We start from the raw sequence: 20,567 nt of genomic DNA, 5'->3' as shown, positions 1-20,567 counted from the left end.
CCAAGAGACCTCTGGCTCCTGCTCTGGTGGGGTGTGGGCACAGGGAGCCAAAGCCCCCAGGAGAAGGAGTCCCCCACTGCCATGGCCCTGCTGCTGTCAGGGAGGGGCTGTTGGGTAAATCCAGCCCAAGCAAGATGCCAGAGGCAGATCCCTTAGCTGGCTCCTTTATTCAGGCAGTGGGAGGCGAGGCAGGAGCCAGGCTCAGGACCAGGTTTCAGACTGGAAGCGCCGGGACCGTTCCAGGGCTGTGAAATGCTCCTCTGCTTCCAAGGGGGACAGGCCACCCTCCTGCTGCAGCACCGACTGCAGGGCCTCAGCCACTGCTGCTGGCATCTGCTTGGCATTCCTGGGGAGAGAGCAGGACACAGTGGAGGGTGAGCAGGAACACAGGGGCCAGAGCAGCAGCCCCAGTGCTCCAGGATCAGCAATCAGCAGTCCCTGTGGCCAAGCCACCACAGGGCAGTGGGAACCTGCCTTGTCCTGCCACAGGGTAAATGACAGGCCTGAGAAGCAGCTCCTAGCACTCCCTTGAGAGCAGGGCTGTTATCCACAGGGCTCCTCAGCACAGGCATGTGAAGGCAAAAACATGGCCATGGGCCCCAGAGCCCAGGGATGGAGCACCACAGGTCAGGAGCCCAAACACCAGCCCCACACAGCTGCATCTGCCAGCATCCTCATTAGAGAGACACAGGCAATGTGCACGGGTTGGAATTTATCAGCAGGAGGGCAGGAACCTGTCCTTTCATCTCTGGAATCACTCAATGTCAAACATGTCTGATCCTCAGCTGGGCAGAGCAGCCGCTCCTGTCCTGCTGCTGCCTGCTCTCAAGAAATCCAGAATGATTGGTTTGATAGTGACATTTGGAACCAAAGCCAGTTCAAACCTCAAAATCAGAGAAATGCTGGAGAAAACATCGAGCCCCTGTGCAGGAAATACCCAAACAGAACTCAGCGCTTTCAAGCACAATTATTTCTTATGGGAAATCAGAAATTCTGACTTTTTTTTTCCTGGAGAGAATTTCATTTGATGAACTGCCTGTGTGACAAAAAAAAAAACATCTAATAAAAAATTTCCCAGCCTGCTCCAATTGGCACGAGCATCTGGCAACGTCCTTGCTGTTTCCCAAGAACAAGGCAGAATTCTGACTTGCGTTTGAAGCTGATTAACATCCCAAAATACCCAGAAAGGAGGTCTTCTTTTTTTGGAAGAGTCGCATTGTTTCTGAGTCAGGCACTGATATGCAAGTACAAGATAATGGAGCTGGGCTTTGTGATGGAAAACATGTCAAATAGCTAATTTTTTTTTTTTTTTTTTCAGAAAAAGAGACATTTTCAACCTTTTTGCCCCTGAGTGAGACAAGTGAGGAACAATCATAGAGCAGATGCAGCCCTGGCTCCCCAGAGCCCCCTGGCCCCAGAAGGGAAGGCAGAAAAGTGTCCCATGGCCCAGGGCTGCTGCTCAGGGGCACACAGCTCAGGAGTCACTTCCCCCAGCTTTCTCCCAGTCTGGCTGAGACTGTGAATTTGGGGGCAAAACAGGATCACTCACCTGCACTTTCCTGCCTGCAGCTCAGTTCAGTCTGTGAGTTGGGGGGGCATGGTGATCCTGGAAGCTTTTCTACAGGGTTTGGGCTGCTCAGGGAAGTAGGAACAGTGTCCTCTGCAATCAGCACAATGTCACTTGTGCAGGGATCCCAAGGCTCTGGATCCCACCTGCCTGATGGGGGCTCAGGGACACCCCACAGCAGGACAAAGCTCTGACAAGAGGAGTCTCAGAGCAACCCTGATGTCCAAAATACCATCCTCAGGGCGACATAAAATCTGCCATGGGGACAGCTGTGCAGGCCCTGCCCTTTCCTAGAAACTGATCCTCTTTGGGGATCTCCATCAGCACCAAAAAGCAGGAAAGAGAATGGAAGGAGAGAACAAAGCCATGACCCAACAGCTCAACAGTCTCAGCATTTGGGCTGTAGATGGAGGCACATCCCCAAGTCCCAAGTGCTCCAAAGCCCAGAGCCAAGGGCAGGAATGCCCAGGTTGGGGTGAGGCTCCAGGAAGCCCTGTGCTGCAGCAGTGAAGGACACAGTGGGGTGGCCTGGCCTCCACTTCCTGGGAAGTAAACACCAATCTCCTTGTCCCAGGAATGCAGCGAGGCCAGTCCTGCCCTGCCAGGCACCAGGGCAGTTCCTGCTCTCCTGAAGGACAGCAGGAAAGAACCTCCTGCACTCGCTGCTGTGTGACAGCCGGGCCCAGGCCCGCCCTCCCCAGGTCACAGGGGTCACGGCCAACGCCATGGGCGGGCTCTGCCCAGCCCAGCAGCACAGAGCACTGCCCAGGGCTCACCCTGGGCACGGGGACCAGCCTCTCCCTGCACTGCAGGGCTCTGAGAGCTCAGAGCAGAGCTGCCAGCACTCTGACCCCAAAGCCAGAGCCACCCTCCAGGGGTGCAAACAGCCCCAGACAATACCTGGAGAGGGGCTGAGCTGTGCAGGGACACTGGCTGTGGTGCAACAGGGCTGGTCCCTGCCTCGGGAGGCAGCTCTGGGTGCAAAGAGTCAGAGAGTGTGCCGAGGCTCCCAAAGCTGCTCCTGAACCCCAGCACTGCTGGGCATCCTGCCCACACAAGTGGCCACAGGTGCCACACAAGCCTTTTGTCCAGCTTCATCAAGCACTGCTGGAGGAGAGGGCTGTGCAGGGGCCAGGCCTCTCCTGTGTGTGGATGTGCTGTGGGTCAGAGGCTGCAGGGGGAGGGTTGGCTGGAGAAGCTTCACCAGTTCCAGCTGTGCCCTCCTAAGGGGAGCATGGGGTAGGTGACAAACGTCCCTCCCAGCCCAGGGCTCCTGGAGCAGGACAGAGAGGAGGAATGAGCTGCCCCTCTGCAACACGGGGCTGAGCTGAGGAAACGCCTCCAGGTGGGTGAAGAAGCGGAAATGTGCAGCCCTGCTCCCTCAAGCCCTGCACAGAGAGCTCTCACTCACCCAGCCAGGTAGATATGAGCATTCTCAGTGCTCAGCAGCTCCCACAGCAGCTTCCCATTCTCCCGGATGCGGTGCTGGACATAAACCTTCTCCTCCTGCAGGGAAACAAGGCACTGAGCCTGGAGCAGCCCCAGCTCCTGCTCTCAGGACAGTTCTCAGGGGCTGTTCCCAGGAGCTCAGGGCAGCACAGGAGGCACTGGGAGAAGCGTTGGATCAATGACCAGTGTGGGGAAGAGGAACCCCACACCTGATGTCTGCACTGGGTTGGGCTGGTGGGAGATGGGTGCAGCAGCAGGAGCTTCAGGGGGGAACACCAGGCCCCAAGCAGCCCCCAAATCCTTTGGGTGTCCACTGGTGAGGGCTTCCCTCCTGCCCTCTTCTCCCAGCATGGGCAGAGGAGGCTCTGTGGCCCTTGTGTGCCAAGTCTGCTCCAGGACAGAGACCCTCCCCTGCACCCCTGACTGCTGGAGACCTGAAACAGCTTGGAAGGGCAGAAAGCTTGGAGGGACAGCTCTGTCCCAGTCCCTGCCCCTCTACTGTGCTTAGGGACTGGATGGGGACTGGCTCTGTGCACAGCACAGCCCAGCCAAGGAAAGCTCCCAAAGGGTTAATCCACAAGACTTCAAGAATCCAAGCAACTGCCTCCAGCCCTGGCTCCTGCCCAAGAGAACACCACTGCCAACGTGCCTGCACTCACTGCTGGCCCAGAGGGCTCCTGTGACAAAGGTGACACTGTGATGGAGGCCAGGCCCTGTGCTGGGCGTCCCCCATGCCCCATCCTGCAGGGTGAGCTGGGCCCTGGGCACAGCCCCTTCCCCTCTCAGGGCCCTGGGCACAGCCTCCTCCCCTCACTGAGCCATGGGCACAGCCTCCTCCCTTCACTGGGCCATGGGCACAGCCTCCTTCCCTCACTGGGCCATGGGCACAGCCTCCTCCCTTCACTGGGCCATGGGCACAGCCTCCTCCCCATGCTGGGCCATGGGCACAGCCTCCTCCCCATGCTGGGCCATGGGCACAGCCTCCTCCCCTCACAGGGCCATGGGCACAGCCTCCTCCCCTCACTGGGCCATGGGCACAGCCTCCTCCCCAGGCCCCTCTGGCTGTGGCTCAGCTCCTGCAGGCTGGAGATGTGTGTGGAACAGCCCTGAGCAGCCCAAGTCCAGGCTGTCCCAGGAGCTGGGCACTGTGGGTCCCACAGGTGCCCTGGCTGTGCCAGCCCTGGCTGGGCAGTGCCCTCAGCAGCACCAGCACAGCCTCAGCTTCAGCAGCAATGAGCTCAGTGCTGCCAGAGGCCCTGCCAGCCAGACTGGGCTCCCAGGGCACCATCTGAGGAGCTCAAACTGGGGTCACAATGTCTCAGGACATCCAGGTCTGGCTGGGACCAGTCTGCACTGCAGGTGGGTGTGCTGGGACAGGGGGCACCTGCAAAGGGACTTCAGAGAGAAGAGCAAAACTCTGCTTAGCTATGGAGCATCCCAGCCCTCACCTGGGTCTTTAACAAACTTTGTGATGAGTTAAAGGCTGTGGTATCTCCTGAAGCCAAAGGCACAATGAGCCCAGTGTGGCTCATCCCACCTGGCTGTGGGATGTGGCTGTGCTCCCACTCTGCCCTGCGGGCAGAGGACTCTGGTGACAAACTGCTTTGGCTGGTGGAGCAGGAGAGGGGGGACACTCCAGTGGAATTCCTGCCCCTCCACAGTCAACAAGGTGGCTCTGACTGCTCTCCAGATCCAGAGAGCAGCAGGTGCCCCTTTTGCTGGTGATTCAGCACCCCTCTGCAGTGCTGCTCCTGTTCCTCACAGGCTTGGAAAGCCTGCACAGAAGCACCCAGCTCCTGCCTTACAAGTGAGTGGATAAAAGACAATGAATTCATGTCAACACATGCACACAGCCAGGAGAAAGGGCTTGGGCTGGTGCAGCTGAGCTCCAGAGAGACTGCCATTCCCTTTTTATCACATCTCTCCAAAGCCAGGCTGAGCTTTCAGTGCCAGGCTGAGCTTTCAGTGCCACCAAGGGACAGAGGAAGGCAGTGAAACATATCCCCAGCTCAGGGAGCCTCTCTGGCAGCACTGCAGCCCCAAAGGGGGACAAGGGCTGCCCACCAGAGACACTGCCTGGGAAAGCAGGAAGCAAAGTGAGGGGCTGAGTTGTGGGTGTGCTCAGACCCATGGGGAGCTTTTCTCTGTGTATCTGGGACTCAGAGAGAGCTGGCACAGAGGCTAAGCTCCTCAGCTCCAGCCAGGGCTCAGAGGGACACCATCAGGAGGGGTACTTAACCAATGAGTTATTGCCTGGTGACCCTCCAAGAGGCTTGGGAGCCTTTTATCACTCACGTGCTCCAGCCAAACAAAGCTGGTTAATGCCTTATCTGCTCTGCTGTTCTCCAGCCTTGTCCCAGTAACCCTTCCAGCCCAACTTAGCCAGACACACCTCTGCAGGGCAGGAGGGGATCTGCCTGGAGGGCAGCCAGCACTGAGGTGTGTGGGGGAAGGAGGTGCACACTGTGCCACCTCACCAGATCCCTCGCAGATGGTGCCCTGGCAGAGTCCCATCAGCACTGCCTGAGATGCTCTTGTATCCACCCTCCTCTTCTGGGCACTGACCTGGTCCCTGGAGAAGGCTGTGAAGAGTGTCAGGAAGCCCTTTGTGACCAGCTCTTCCCACTCTGCCTGGCAGTAGAAGTCCTTGGACTGGTGTCGGCAGCCGAAGAAGAGGCAGTTCCCTGCAGGAGCAGAGCACAGGGCTGTGCTGGGAGCACCCAGTGCTGGGCATTGCTGGTGCCACCTGCCTGACAGCCCTGGCCTGCAGAGCCACCAGCAGGAAGTGACCTGTGGCAACCAGAGCCCCCTGTCTGCTGAAAAAGGAGGAGGGCAGAACATGTCCCCCAGGGCTGCCTGTTCCCTGAGCCAAGGGAATGAGGATGGGATACACTGCAGCAGCAGCTGAGCTCAGGAACCTGTGTTCACCCTCAGAGAGCCAAGAAAGAGCCTCTGCAGAGCCTGACCCAACCCAAGGAGTTGCCCTGCAGCACAGCCTGTGAATGACCCCACAGGCTGCACACAGCAGGCTCTGGGTCTCACCTGCCCCAGAGCTCAGCCTGCTTCTGCTCAACACAGCAAAGCCTGACCCAGTGAACCCTCAGGAGCCCCCAGTCCATCCTTCCATCTGTCTGTGCAAGGGGCATCCTGAGTGGCTCCCAGGACCATCCCTCACCTCGGCGTCCCAGCGCCACCCGCTCCTGTATCGCTGCTCGGAAGGGTGCCACCCCTGTGCCAGGGCCAATCATGATCACAGGGGTGCCAGGGTCAGCTGGGAACTTCATTCCTCCTTTCTTCACCCAAAGAGGCACCCGGACATCACCTGTGGGACAGACAGACTGACAAGCATCACTCCACCACCAGTGCTCTGTGCCTGCCTACAGAGTGTGAGTGGGCACCCAGCTCTTCCAGGGTCCTCCAAAGACACAGGCAGAGCTGGCTCATCAGCCCCTGGCACTGAGGGCACACTGTGTGAGTGAAAAGCCCTTCAGCTGTCTCAGCACTGCCTCTGCAAGAAGCTGAGTGAAGGCCAGAGCAAGGCAAGAGCCCCCCAGCACACGGGCTGCAGGACAGCCCTCTCCTCACACAGCCTGTGCCAGGGAACACAGTGGAGGCAAGCAGAGATCCCAGCCTGGCTGGATGTAAGGGAGGCCCCAAGGCTGCCAGAGCTCCAGGAGCATTTGGACAAGGCTCTCAGGGATGCACAGGGTGGGATTGTGGGGGTGTCTGTGCAGGGCCAGGGGTGGGACTTGAAGATCTTTATGGGTCCCTTCCAATTCAGCTTTTTCTGTGATTCTGTGGAAGAAGGGACCAGCCTTCCCAGAGCTGTGGCTATGGCACTGGAGGTGCCCAGCAGACACCAGGAGCAGCCCACAGAGGGACAGCAGGGTTGAGCAGCTGGGAGGTCAGGGTAAGCTGGAGAGGCACAGCTCTCTGTGTGCTCTGACGAGGATGGGGCAGGGAGGAAGGACAGCAGGACCATCCTGCCAAGCCAGTGTGCTCCCCATGGAGCTGGTGCTCCAGCCAGGCAGCTCCTGCACATGGTCAGCACCCACACAGCTCCATCACAGCCCGAGGGAGGAGCCCTGGGTGCTGTGGGAAGCACTCAGGACTCCCTCAGAGCCCAAGCACTTACCCTGCTCTGGGTTGAGAGAAGCCAGCCAGGTGGAGCAGAGCCCACGGCGGGGTTTGCTGAGCCGCGTCTTGTACCGCACCACGGCCACGAGGATCTGCATCCGCTCAGGATGGGTCTGTGGCACACAGAGCCATGAGCACACACCCTGCACAGCTCCCCAGGGACAGGACACCCCCTCCTCAGGGACAGAGCCTGTGCACAGCTCCCCAGGGACAGGACACCCTGTCCCTCCTGCAGGGCCAGAGCCTGTGCTCAGCTCCTCATGGACAGGACACCCCTCCTGCAGGGCCAGAGCCTGTGCACAGCTCCCCATGGACAGGACACCCTGTCCCTCCTGCAGGGCCAGAGCCTGTGCTCAGCTCCTCATGGACAGGACACCCTCTCCTCCAGGGCCAGAGCCTGTGCACAGCTCCCCATGGACAGGACACCCTGTCCCTCCTGCAGGGCCAGAGCCTGTGCCCAGCTCCTCATGGACAGGACACCCCTCCTGCAGGGCCAGAGCCTGTGCTCAGCTCCTCATGGACAGGACACCCTCTCCTCCAGGGCCAGAGCCTGTGCACAGCTCCCACCAGGCTGCCTGCAACACCCATCCTAGTCTGGCAGAGCCACTTACAATGGAGCACACCCCTGCACAAAATCTTTCGAACAGGGAAGGGGGTTTTCCTGGGGAACCACTGCCACAGGAATGCTCTGCACAGCTGGCAACAGCGATGGTCACTGCCCAGCCCAATTTGCTCCCGTGGAGCACAAATCCAGCCGTGCAGGGGCCGGGTCCGCAGGCAGCTGGGCCGGTCCCTCTGCCACCTCCTGGCAGGAGCAGGGAGCAGCACTCCCCGCGCCCAGCTCCCGGGACACTCCGGTGGCACTGCATCCCACTGCTCCCAGGGACAGTGAGACCAGACCTCTGAGCTGGCTGCAAGCTGGCACTTGCAGGGCTGCAGGAGAGCAAGTCTCCTAATCTGAAGGTTGGCCTAGCCCTCAAGTTTGCATCCAGCACATCAGGCTGCTGCAGGTTCAGTGCAGAGCAGGGATTTGGGAAGGCTGTGGAGGCTCCAGGGGATATTTGCACCAGCAGTCAGTACAGGTCCTGCCAGCCCCTCTGGTCAGACTCTGAAATGAGGCCAGCAGGGCTGAGCTCTTACCAGCAGGGAGGAGGCGATGGAGAAGGCACGGGGCCTGATGCGAGGGATGAGGTCGAGCAGGTAATCAGCTGGGATGGCACATGTGCTGTGAGGGAAATCCCACAGGACCTGCAGGGCCAAGAGGGTGAGGCCTGGTGACCCCAGAAGCAGCCTGCCAGAGGCTGTCCCACACAGCTGTGCCACGCTGTCCTCGGCCAAAGGCACCACACGGGCACCTCTGAGCACCAACCACCCTGTGCCACTGCCCTGTGCCCCCCAGAGCCCACAAGGATCTAGAGCTGGTATTAACCACCAGTGGAAACCCATGGAGACTTCAGAAATGGGTGAAGGAGATTACACTCCTCAGCCAAGACAGCATGGCTGATGGTGTCCTGGGTGCCCTCAGCCCCAGGCCAGCCCTGAGAGCAGCCCCACCTCCAGTGTGGTCCTGCGGGGCCGGTTGCAGTAGCTGTACAGCTCCTCCTGGCCCTGGGCCGAGCTGAACTCCTGCAGCTTCTCCCGCTCCAGCTCGTTGGTGGAGAAGGAGGCCAGCAGCTCGAAGAAGGAGCGCCGTGGCACACAGGAGATGTCCAGGTAGTGTGTCACCAGGTACTGGACGCTGCAGGGCTGTGGCAGCAGGGGAGGGAGGGGTGTGCCTGCAAGGCAAGGCAGAGGGGACAGCTCAGGGCCAGCCCTGCTGCCTGCAGCACCCCCTGCTCCTGGGGCCAGCTCCTCTGTCCCTGCTCCCACCGTGGGCCCCCAGCCCCTGCTCTCCCCAGCTTGCTTTTCAAGCCCACAGGTTTGCAACAGAGGAAGTCTGCAGTGTTCAGCCATCCCTGACTTTTGGCAGGTGCTTTGGGATAATGTCTTATCCACACGACTCCCACCCTGCCTGCACACAATGCAGAGGAAATAACCAGCAGTGTCATGTGTCAGGCATGTCTGTGTCTCCCACGTCTCTCCCAAGGGTGTGAGGAACAGCCTGAATTTCTCTTGGGTTTGCCTGCCAGGCAGAAATTCCATTATGGACAGACACAGGGAAGTTGGAGGCAGAATGGGTGCTCAGGAGCCAGGAGAAAAACACTCCCTGTTCCATGCAGGCACCAAGACCTCTGGGGGGCCTCCAAGGGGTTCCTCTGGTTGGTTGTGCTGGTTTATGGCTGCAGGAGCCCCTCAGGAGGTCCCTGGGGCACAGGCAGACAGTGGGGAGACCTGCACACCCCATGCAAGGAAGCACAAGATTCCCAGTGTGGGCCTGGGGCTGAGGGGGCTGCAGGATCCCCCCCACTCTGTGCTGGGGCTGCCAAGGCACAAGGCTCAGGTGGAGCCTGGCACTGCTGGATTCCTCCAGTCCCACTGGCTCTGCACAGGATGCACACACACAGCACTGGAGGGAAGGACAGGCAGCTGTCCTGTGTCCATCCAGCACTCCCAACCAGGTCTACAGCAAAGGAAGAGCAGAGCTCCAGGCTGGGCCAGAGCTCAGGGGATGCCCTGACTCAGCAGGAAGGGGAAGGAGCAGCAGGCAGGACCTACCAGGCTCCGTGGGCTGCAGCACAAAGCGTCTGTGTGGCTCCAGGCGCAGCAGCTGGCAGAACTGCTGCACATCTTCAGGGCAGTTCTGGGGCTGGATCATCACCACGTCCCCTGCACTGAACCTGGGGATGCAGGGGGAGCTGCCAAGTACAGCCACAGGGCAGAGCCACAGCACGGCCACCCGAAGCAGCACCCACACCAGGGGAGGCAAATTCCCAGTGCCAGCACCAGGCAAAGGGAGCTGGCCCATGGGCAGGACCCCCACTGCAGCAGGGACCACAACCACAAGACTGCAGCCTCAGATCTCAGTGAGGAAGGGCACCAGAAGAGCAGGGCAGGCTCCAGGACACCTGAACCCACACAACAGAGCTTGGGGAGTGAGGAAAATGCTCACGTGATCCCTGAGCCCGCGATGTCAAACTCGATGAGCCGGACATCCTGGAAATGGGCGGGTGCTGTGAGCCTCTGGTTGGACACCACGCGGGCAGGGAAGGGCTGCAGCTCACAGGGAGCCCCCCGGGGGGGTGCTGGCTGCAGCAGGGCACCCTCAGGCTCTGGGGAGTCCTCAGGCAGGTAGTGCAGTGTGTATTTGGGGGGCAGGCTGTGGGAACGACAGCAATGCAACGCAGCAGGGTTACCTCCACGCCACAGCTCCTCTGCTGCTGCAAGATGAGAGGCAGGGAGAGGCCTGGAGTGTCCCACCAGCCATTGTCCCCATCCCCTGGAGCTGGCCTGTGTAAGGGAATGCAATGGAGACCACCAGGAAGAGATCCCAAGGCTCCTGAGCATGCAGGGCACGCACACACTCTGCCAGGGCCAGAGGCACATCAGGACAGACAGATGTGCAAAACCCAGCTGGGGCAGCTGTCACAGTCCCCAGGGGAAAAGGGGACACCCATCCAGAGAGAGATGGGCCACCTGTGGCCAAAGCACAAGTGACACTGGGGACACCAGAAGCTGTGTGGGGAGGGTTCCTGCTCCAAGCAGAGCCCATCTCCACTCTGCAGAACAGCCCAGGCAGCCCAGCAGTCCCTGCTCACCCTGGGCACTCACCGCACATCGGGACTGATGATCCCGAGGCCAGGAGGGAGAGGATACAAGGCGAGGATCTTCTCCCACAAGGCCACGAGCCAAGGATCAATCACTGCATCTGGCCTGCAAGTGGGAAACTGAGGCTGCAGCAACATCATCCCTTCAGGGTCAAGCCCTGCTAACCCTGCCCATGCCCAACAACCACTCCCACAGTCACCCCCGGCCATTCCCTTCCAACTTCAGGTCTGGGAACAAACACATGTCAGCCACTCCATGCACTCAATTGCTCTCCAGGGCCCAACCACTGAGCCCTGAACAGGATCTCCGGCCCCTAAGCAGCACTGGGTCACTGGGGTCACTGTGTCCCTGAGCCATCCACAGCCTTTGCTCCGTGCCAGGTGAGCACAGCTGAGGCTGCTGCAATGCCTGCAGGTACAGGGCTGTGTGGCACAGCCATGCCCTGCTCTGCACAGGGCTGGGGCTGAGCCAGGGGTCATGGCCACGTTCTGGGGGCCATGGGACACCCTGGAGCAGCAGGTGGCCCAGGTCCTGGCACAGGAGGGTTATGAGCAGGGATCAGCCCGTTCCCAGAGAGCTGCAGGAGCAGCCCCATGGTGGGAGCAGCACACAGCACTGCCATCAGCCCCAGGACAGAGCTGCAGGGCACCCCAGGGCCCCCCACCACCCCTCCTCTGGGCTCTTACCCCAGGTCATGCTGGTCATCCCCCAGGGCCACGGGCAGCAGCGGGTTGGCCCCAAGCTGGAGCAGCCGTTTGTGCAGCTTCTTGGCAATGAAATTAAACCTGAGCAGAGAACAACACAGGGCAGGGCTGCTCCAGCAGCACAGCAGGCACTGCCACAGCACCAGCAGGCACTGCCACAGCACCAGCACACACTGCCAGGGCCACCAGAACAGCACAGCAGGCACAGCCAGCACTGTGACCTGGCCCATGTCCTGCCCAGCCTGTGCCAGCTCACAGAACCAGCTAGGTGCCACTTGCTGGCCCTCACAGGCTGTGCTCAGGCCTGAAACGAGACAAGGGGAGATCCAGATTCCCTTCAGGACAGCTTGTGCCCTGGGCCATGGAACATTTCCTTCCCTCCAGCCCCTCAGTGCCCCACAGAGCTCAGGCACACCCATCCCTCCCACTAGAGCTCTTTGAGACACAGGAACCTCTCTGGAAGAGACCTGGGAGCAGCATGGCTGGCTGCCACCTCTGTTTGATGTCCCCTGTTGCTTTGGCCCACAGCTGTGATAAAAGACTGACACATGATGTCTGACCCACCAAAGCATCCTTGGTGAGCTTGGGAGGAAAGAAAAGGGCAGCAGCCTAATTCCTGGGGTGAGGAGGGACACAGCAGGGGGAGGGTTTTTAAGGCTGGTGGGAGTTACATTTTGCTTGAGTGCTGCTCCAGAATCAGACTCTGTCTCCCCTTACCCCCTTGGCTCTCCAGCCACTCTGCTCTCCCCTGCAGCTTCCTGGGGCTGCTTACTTGGGGTAGGAGGAGTCCCCGAGGCCCAGCACGGCGTAGTCCAGCTGGCACAGGGCGCTGCCAGGGAGGCTCTTCCGGAACAGGAACCGCCAGAACATCTACAACAGGCACACGCAGCCAGTGCTGCTGCTGCCAGGCACCTCCTGCCTGCCTGGCCCTGCTCCCTGCCCACCCAGCCCAGCAGAGTGGGGAGCACGGCTTTCTGCTCAAATGCCCCTGCTCCTGTTCCCTGGCATGTGCCTGGTGCTGCTGCAAAGCTCCCCCAGCAAGAACAAGCTCAAGCTGCTTCAGCAGAGAGAGCCCTGCAGCAGGAACACACAGCGACAGGACAGGAGCAGCTCCTACCTTCATGTTGTCAGGTGGGTCTCCCTGGCCTGTGGTTGCACACACAAACACCACCAAGGGCTCGTGGATGAGGTTGGCCTGAGGGTACAAACATGGCACAGTCAGGTCAGCAGCCTCCAAACTGCTCTGGAGCCAGGATGGGACAGCTCAGGGTGTTCAGCCTGGGGAAAGAGAGGGCTCCAGGGAGAGCTCAGGGCCCCTGCCAGTGCCTAAAGGGGCTCCAGAAGAGCTGGAGAGGGACTGGGGACAAGGCATAGAGGGACAGGACAAGGGGGAGTGTCCATAAGCTGAAGGAGGGCAGGTTTAGGTCAGATATTAGGAAGAAATTCTTCCCTGTGAGGGTGATGAGGTTCTGGCACAGGTTGCCCAGAGAAATTGTGGCTGTCCCTGGATCCTGGGAAGTGTCCAAGGCCAGGCTGGGCAGGGCTTGGAGCAAGCAGCACCAAGCCTGTCTGAGTTCAACAGTGTTTGAGACAGGGTGGGATGGTTGGGGTGTCCTGGGCAGGGCCAGGAGCTGACTCCATGATCCTGATGGATTCCTTCCAACTCAGCTTGTGCCATGGTTCCATGGTGCTGTGGGAGGTGTCCATGCCCATGGGGTTGGCACAGAGTAGCAGTGCCCCAGCAGCCCCGTGTCCCACACACACTCACCAGGTCACAGCCATCCCGTGTCCCACACTCACTCACCAGGTCACAGCAGCCCTGTGCCCCCACACTCACCATGTCACAGCAGCCCTGTGCCCCACACTCACCAGGTCACAGCTGCCCTGTGTCCCCCACACTCACCAGGTCACAGCCATCCCGTGTCCCACACTCACCAGGTCACAGCCATCCCGTGTCCCACACTCACCAGGTCACAGCTGTCCAGGGCCTGCACCCGGCAGCGCAGGTGCCGTCTCTGGGCCTCTCTGCCCACCCTCTCTGCTGTGTCCTGAGCTGTGCCAGTCTGGCTGCCAAAGAGCACCAGGAGTCCCTTTTCTGCCATCTGCAGGAGACAACAGCAGAGAAGTCACAGGAGGGAAGGGACAGGGGCTGGGCAGGGCTGGGCTGAGCAGCACTGACCCCCAGGGGCTGGCACAGCACCCAGCCAGCACAGGCATGGTGAGCAGCTGGCATCCAGCAGAGGGAGTCAAGGCTGCCAGGCTCTCTTCCCACCCCTGTGCAGCACTGAGGGAGGGATCCCATGTCCCAGCCCATACAATAAGCAGGGACACTACTGTGCTCCTTGCCCCCCTGCCAGGCCAGGGGAGTGACCAAAACCCAGATCCTGCCCTGCTGAACTGCCCTCAGCAGCACAGGGTGAGCACAGCCCTGGGTGGGCTGTTCCCCAGTCCTGTGTGCCCTGGGAACCCTCCCTCCCCCGAGGGGCTGGGGCAGGGCCTGGAGGCTCAGTGACAGACACAGACACGGAGCTCTCAGCCAGACTCTGCCAGAGCAGGGGCCCAGCCCAGAGGGGATCCAGCCCTGGCACCTGTCTGAGCTGCAAACAGCTGCCATCACCATGTGCCCACAGAATAATATTAAATTAAATCCTAATAATGTAAAATAGAATCGCAGAATCCCAGACTGCTTTGGATTAAAAGAGACCTTAAAGCCCATCCAGTGCCACCCCTGCCATGGCAGGGACACCTCTCACTGTCCCAGGTGCTCCCAGCCCTGTCCAGCCTGGCCTTGGGCACTGCCAGGGATCCAGGGGCAGCCACAGCTGCTCTGGGCACCCTGTGCCAGGGCCTGCCCACCCTCACAGGGAACAATTCCTAATTCCCAGTATCCCACCCAGCCCTGCCCTCTGGCAGTGGGAGCCATTCCCTGTGTCCTGTCCCTCCATCCCCTGTCCCCAGTCCCTCTCCAGCTCTCCCGGGGTTTCTCCTCTCCAGCTGAGCACCCCCAGCCCCGGGGCCCGGCCCGGCCGCTCCGCGGGACTCACCATGGACGGGCCCCATGCCGCCTCTGACGTCACCACTTCGCGACAGTCCCCGCTGACGTCATCATCGAGGCAGAGCGGCCGGGGCTCCCCGCTCACCGTATCTCCGCATGATGACGTCAGCCGCCTGTCGCCTCTCACCGTGACGCCATCGCCCCGCGCCGCCGGGCCGGGCCAGGCCGGGCCTGGTGCCGGTACCGGTGCCGCTTCAGGTTCAGGGCTTGGGGCGGGGACCGGTGTCGGCGTCGGGGCCGGGCTGGACCTGATCCCTGGCTGGGCCAGGGCTGGTGCCGGGGCCGGGCCGCGGCCGGGGCCGGGCCGGTGCTGGGTTAAGGGCCGGTGCTGGGTTAAGGGCCGGTGTCGGTGCCGCCTTGAGGACTTGTGCCGGTGCCGGGCTGCGCCAGTGCCGGGTCAAGGGCCGGTGCTGGTGCCGGCTTGAGCACTTGTGCCGGTGCCGGTATCGCGCCGGGCCGGTGCCGGTGTCGTTGCCGGGTTGAGGAGTGGCGGTGCCGGTGGCGGTGCCGGTTTGAGGACTGTCGGTGCTGGTGTCGGTGCCGGGCCGGTGCCGGTTTGAGGACTGTCGGTGCCGGTGTCGGTGCCGGTTTGAGGACTGTCGGTGCCGGTGCCTGTGGCGGTGCCGTTACCCAGCGCGGACGATGCTGTTCTCCCTGCGCGAGCTCGTGCAGTGGCTCGGCTTCGCCACCTTCGAGATCTTCCTGCACGGGCTGGCCCTGCTCGCCTTCTCCGTGCTGCTCGTGCTCAAGGTGGACGGCGCGGCCGCCGCGCTCTCCTGGTGGATCGTGTTCGTGCCGTTCTTCGCCGCCGACGGGCTCAGCACCTACTTCACCACCATCGTGTCCGTGCGGCTGTTCCAGGACGGCGAGAAGCGGCTGGCGGTGCTGCGGCTCTTCTGGATCCTCACCATCCTCAGCCTCAAGTTCGTGTTCGAGATGCTGCTGTGCCAGAAGCTGGTGGAGCACACGCGGGAGCTCTGGTACGGGCTCATCATGTCGCCCGTGTTCATCCTGCTGCAGCTGCTCATGATCCGGGCCTGCCGCGTGAACTGAGCCCGGGGCCGCTCCCCGGGGCCGCTCCCGGCGCTGTCCCGGTGCGGAGGGGCCGGTGACAGGCGGGACAGGGCCGTGCCCCGCTCGTGGCCGTGCTGCAGAGCATCATCACGTTCTCCACACCTGCACATCCCTGTCCGTGCCCCCTCAGCCCTGCCTTGTCCTGTGCTGCGAGCGCGGCTGGGCGTGACACTTATTTTATTTTAGAATTAAAATGGCTTGAAGGATTGGGTTTATTTATAAATTCTTCTTGCCTAGAAAGCTGTTGTACCTCAAACTGCTGCCTGGAGGGTGGGTGCTTGCTGTAGATCTCCAGGTACAGCTCGGACTCGTGCCCTGCCCTGCGCAGCAGCTGGCTCATGGATTTCCATCTGTCCCCTCACCTCCCTGAGCACTTCCCACCTTCACTGCTCTGACAGGGTTTTGTGAGGTCATGTTGAGATCACTGGTGTGTGTATTTTTGAACAGGAATATGATTTTTCTTTGTGTTTCACTCCATTTCCTAAACATGGAGTTGGGGGTGTGGAGAGGCAGGAGTGTGCAGGGCTGGTGCTGGTTCTGAAGGGGAGGTCCCACTGAGCCCCACCTCGGGCTGCAGCACTGCCCCCAGACCCCCAGAGAACAGGAGGAATTCAGTATTCCCTGTGGGAGTGCAGACCAGTGTGGGGAGTGCCAGTGTCACGGGGGTACCCAGGGTGGCACTGTTGGGGTGTCTGTGCAGGGCCAGGAGCTGCCCTGGATGGTCCCTCCAGCTCAGGAGGGTCTGTGGTTCCTGGACACCCTGAGATGGCATTGGACCTGCCCCACAGGTGCTCTTCAGCTCCTGTTCCATGTTGGGATGCTCCCAGGGCTTGTGTCACCTGCCCCAGGTGCTCAGGTTATTCCGCTTGGAGCCTCTCTCTGAGCCAAGGACCCAAATGTCACCTGGGGGGTGGCAGCGCCTGCTCCTCTCACCTGGGGGTGGCAGCACCTGCCCCTGTCACCCCTGACTCACAGCAGTGTGAGCTCATCCCCCTCTAGCTGTGGTTGTGCCACATGCCCCCAGTGACCCTGAGTGCACAGGCCGGGGGTGTTGTGTGCCCTGCTGTCCCCAGAGGGGTGGCAGCAGCAGCCCAGGGTCACTGCTGGGGCTGGGAGGGGCTGTGGGGTGGGAGCTGTGTGGGGTCAGTGGCTGCTGCAGCAGGTGAGGGACGGGAGAGGAGCAGGACAGGCAGCAAAGCCTCTGAGTCAGGAGGGGACACTCACAGAGTGGCTCTGGGGACCGATGGTGCCTTTGGACACTCCCACAGCTAATTAATAAACTCAGGAAGGGGCTCATCAGCCCCAAGGAAGATCAAACAGATGATCACATCCCTCAGCCTCGCTGCACAGCACGGAGCCCTTTGCTGCTGCCCAGCCCTGAGCCCAAAGCAGCACCAGCCTGGCCCTGGGGTGCTGTGTGACACAGGAGGACATCTCCCCGAGGGCACACCCCCACCTGCAAGGGGCTTTGCCAGCTCTGCTGCTGCCTTGGGGACAAACCAGTGGTCGGCGTGTGCCAGCTCTGTTCCTCCAAGGTAAGGCAGCTTCCCTGGGGTGTGGGGACACAGGGGTGGCACAGGGGTGCCACACCATTGAGCAGTGGCCCTGGCTGTGCTGCCCTGCTGGGGTGGGGGGAGCTCTGGCAGCCAGGACCACCCCATGTCCCTTCCCAGGACTCGTGTTCGGTGCACAGGAGTCACCTGCTGTGCCCAGGGCCACCAAGTCCTGGAACAAAGCTTGTGGCCTTTGTCCTGGCACTCAGCAGTGTGCAGTGCTGGCACACCAGCCTGTGGCCACACAGAATCCTTTCTGGGATCACCCCCCATGCAGAAATGCTGCTGGATCCCCCTCTGGCACAGCTTGAGGGGGCCCTGACACCCATTCCCTGCCCAGTGCGAGCTGAGGTGTCTGGCCTGGGCTGGAGACTCCTCAGGTTCCAGCCAGAACTCTTCCCCACCCTGGCAAAGGTGAAAATGTCACCTCTGGGTTTGTTTTCATTGCTGTGGCTGCTGGGTCCTTTCCCAAGTCCTTTCCCAGTCCAGGGGAGCCCTGCTGCTCTGGCTGGGTGGGTACCCTGGGAGGGAGGTGCAGCTTCCCAGGCTGCTGCAGATCCCAGCCCTGAGCCCCTCTGTGCCCTGGGTGCTGGGCAAGGAGCCTCTGCACAGCCAGCCCGGGTGCCAAAGCAGCATTGCTGTGGCACAGGGGCAGCACCAGCCCCAGCTGCCACCCTTGCCGTGTGTCCCTGCCCCTGCAGGGATGGGAGCAGCCCCTGGAGAGCCATCTGAGCCTGGGGAGGGTGCAGTGCAGGAGAGCAGCCAGTGCTGCTGCTGTGCCCATGCCCAGAGCACAGCCTGGCACAGCCCAGGTGGGCTCCATGCACTGGGACAGGGCTCCAGCACGGCCTGGGCCTCCAGGGGGGCGAGGGAGCTCCCAGAACACATCTGGGAATGGACGGCCCAAGGCACCTCCATCCCCCCTGAAACCTGCCATGGGCAGGGAAGCTTCAAATGGCCCAAACTCCTCCAGTCCTGCTGGAATCAGTGGAGGGGAGGGCTGGAGCTGGTCTGTGCTGGGACAAGTCACAGCAGGACCCAGGGAAGGCCTGGCAGAGGAACACGGGGCAGGAGCAAGTGGAGCAGCTCCCTGGGGACATGGGACAAGCTCAGAGCCACCGCCTGCACCTCCCATCCTGGGACTGGGATGACCTCACAGAGCAGAAACTGAGTTCTGGGAAATGAGACTCCCTTTTTTAACCCTGAGTCAAGGTTCTTTCCTTTGAGAAGGCACCAGGAAGGTGCTGGCAGAGGAGGTGATGTCATTTCACAAACAGCCTCCAGCCTGGCAGCGGTGGCTGGGTTGGAGCCCCACAGTCCCCACACCAGCCTGGCAACTCCCTGTGGGTGCCAGAGCCACTGCAAGGGCCACAGGCAAATAAAAACCTGTCAAAAGCAGATCAAACAGGGGTGTGTGTGTACTCTAGCCACGCTTCCCCACAGCAGATTTGTCTATCAGAAGTCAGAAGGAGACACTTGGTGCCTCTCTCAGTCAGGAGCAAACAGCACATTTCACTCTCAGCAGAGCACGGCCCTGAAGCCAAACAGGGCTGGGCTGGTGTGCCCAAGGACCTGAGGGGAGCCACGTGAGAGCAGCTGCTCCTGGGGCCAGGCCCCCACGGCCCTTCCAGGTCCTGCTCGGACACCACAGAGCTCTGAGCCCCCGAATTTGGCAGATACACTCCTTGGGTGGGACTGCCTGAAGGAAACTGAGGGCTGGGTGTGGGGAGGGTCAGGGCAATGAGGGCTCCTCTGCAGAGCGTTTCCTCCCCAGCACTGCCCCGTTTGCCTCAGCTGGGACAAGGCAGCTGGAACTGTGTCCTTCCTCACAGATCCCTGTGTGTGTGGCTCACAGCCAGAGCCCAGCCAGGGCAGCATCACTGGCACAGCTGCAGAGGGGCCAGCATGGGCAAGGGGGAGCAGCCCCTCACCAAAACCTCTGGGGCTGTTTCTTTAGTACAAAAAGGGACAGGAAAAGTGAAGAGTTGCTCATGCTGTGTTAGGGTTTGGAGCTGGAGGTTTTGGCCAGCTCTGGGTGCACACAGCCATTGGCAGTGCCACATGAGGGGCCAGGGCTGGTTGGTGCCTCTCTGTCCCAGGTGGGGACAGGACCCCTGTCTCAGAAGAGCCCTGTGCAGCCAGCAGGGGATTTCCAGAGCAGGGACACTCATCCACCCCTCCCACTGAACCCAGGTGAATCCAAAGGCTAAGTGTTGTGTGGAGGTGGGAGTGCAGGAGTGGTGGCACCCTCTGGGCTTCAGGAGCCACCCCAAAGGACACTGCCATGGGAGTGTTGGCATGCCACGAGCCCACAGACACTGGGCTGACACACCATCATATCACAAAATGAAAGAGTTTGTGTTTATTTTGTTCTTTCAGCTAAGAGTCAACTATGTTTTTCCAAAAATAGGGTGAGACTTACAGAAAATGCACTGTGGACATTTCTCTAAGTGTCAGAGAGGGGATTTGTTGAAATGAAGTACTATGAGAAGATTAAAAATTCACTGCAGGACAGGACAAACAAAAGAACTTATAAAAGACTTGAGAATAACCAATCCTGCAGTACCTGAGAGCCATGACCCAAGAAGTAAAGAGCAGGAGGACACTATAAATCAAATTACAAAGCCAAAGAAAAACTTAGTGTGCTTCCAGTGCTCATTAGCATAGGGAAATCCCTGCCCACAGGCTGTGATCACCCCTTACTCACATAAGCCCTTCCCCACAGAGCAGGAGCAGTAAAAGAATTGTGCAGGGTCTCTTTAAAGGAGGCAGAGACTGCAAATACCAATGGCTGCACCAGTTGTGGTTGGCTGTAGGGAAATGCTCATTTCTGTCGCTTCAAATGTGCAACAATGGGCACCTGGCATGCTGAGGGTGTGTCAGCTGTGATGCACCACCAGCACCCATCTCTGCACAGATGAGAAATAAAATCATTCTCAACTCAGAGCGTGAATCTGCCCCTTGCCCAGGGGTGGGGGATCCCAGATTGGGGCAGCAGGGAAAGGGAGGGCCCGGAGGTGTGAGGGGCCCTGCTGTCACAGCACGGTGACCCTGCCACGGTGACACTGTCATGGTGTCACTGCCATGGTGACCCTGCCATGGTGTCACTGCCAGGGTGACACTGCCAGGGTGACACTGCCGGGGTGACACTGCCGGGGTGACACTGCCGGGGTGTCACTGCCATGGTGACACTGTCATGGTGACACTGCCAGGGTGACACTGCCGGGGTGTCACTGCCAGGGTGTCACTGCCAGGGTGACACTGCCGGGGTGACACTGCCAGGGTGTCACTGCCAGGGTGTCACTGCCACGGTGACACTGCCA

At 60.6% G+C, this 20,567-nt stretch overlaps 2 protein-coding genes across 4 annotated transcripts; one reads left to right on the top strand and one right to left on the bottom strand.

The window, feature by feature from the left end:
• Positions 1-148: 148 nt before the first annotated feature.
• Positions 149-14,691, bottom strand: NDOR1 (NADPH dependent diflavin oxidoreductase 1). Of its 3 annotated transcripts, XM_059486358.1 has the most exons (15): positions 14,607-14,691; positions 13,530-13,664; positions 12,680-12,757; positions 12,335-12,432; positions 11,545-11,643; positions 10,862-10,963; positions 10,203-10,409; positions 9,809-9,930; positions 8,708-8,928; positions 8,294-8,401; positions 7,152-7,266; positions 6,192-6,338; positions 5,582-5,700; positions 2,979-3,073; positions 149-346 (listed from the first exon to the last, which is right to left on the bottom strand). In XM_059486358.1, exons 1-15 carry the CDS (start codon positions 14,607-14,609, stop codon positions 202-204), a joined length of 1,794 nt encoding a protein of 597 aa, XP_059342341.1. In that variant the 5' UTR covers positions 14,610-14,691; the 3' UTR covers positions 149-201. The 3 variants fall into 3 exon arrangements, with proteins under 3 accessions (XP_059342341.1, XP_059342342.1, XP_059342343.1); XM_059486359.1 differs by lacking the exon at positions 8,294-8,401; XM_059486360.1 differs by lacking the exon at positions 10,203-10,409.
• Positions 14,692-14,755: 64 nt separating this feature from the next.
• On the top strand, positions 14,756-16,151 carry TMEM203 (transmembrane protein 203). Its single transcript, XM_059486441.1, has one exon. The coding sequence runs from the start codon at positions 15,260-15,262 to the stop codon at positions 15,668-15,670; it is 411 nt and encodes a 136-aa protein (XP_059342424.1). The 5' UTR covers positions 14,756-15,259; the 3' UTR covers positions 15,671-16,151.
• Positions 16,152-20,567: the final 4,416 nt, after the last annotated feature.

This window comes from Ammospiza nelsoni, chromosome 20 (assembly GCF_027579445.1).
Source record: "Ammospiza nelsoni isolate bAmmNel1 chromosome 20, bAmmNel1.pri, whole genome shotgun sequence".
Taxonomy (NCBI): Eukaryota; Metazoa; Chordata; class Aves; order Passeriformes; family Passerellidae; genus Ammospiza; species Ammospiza nelsoni.
The sequence above is the reverse complement of the archived record's forward strand: the minus strand, read 5'-3'. Positions and strand labels throughout refer to the sequence as shown.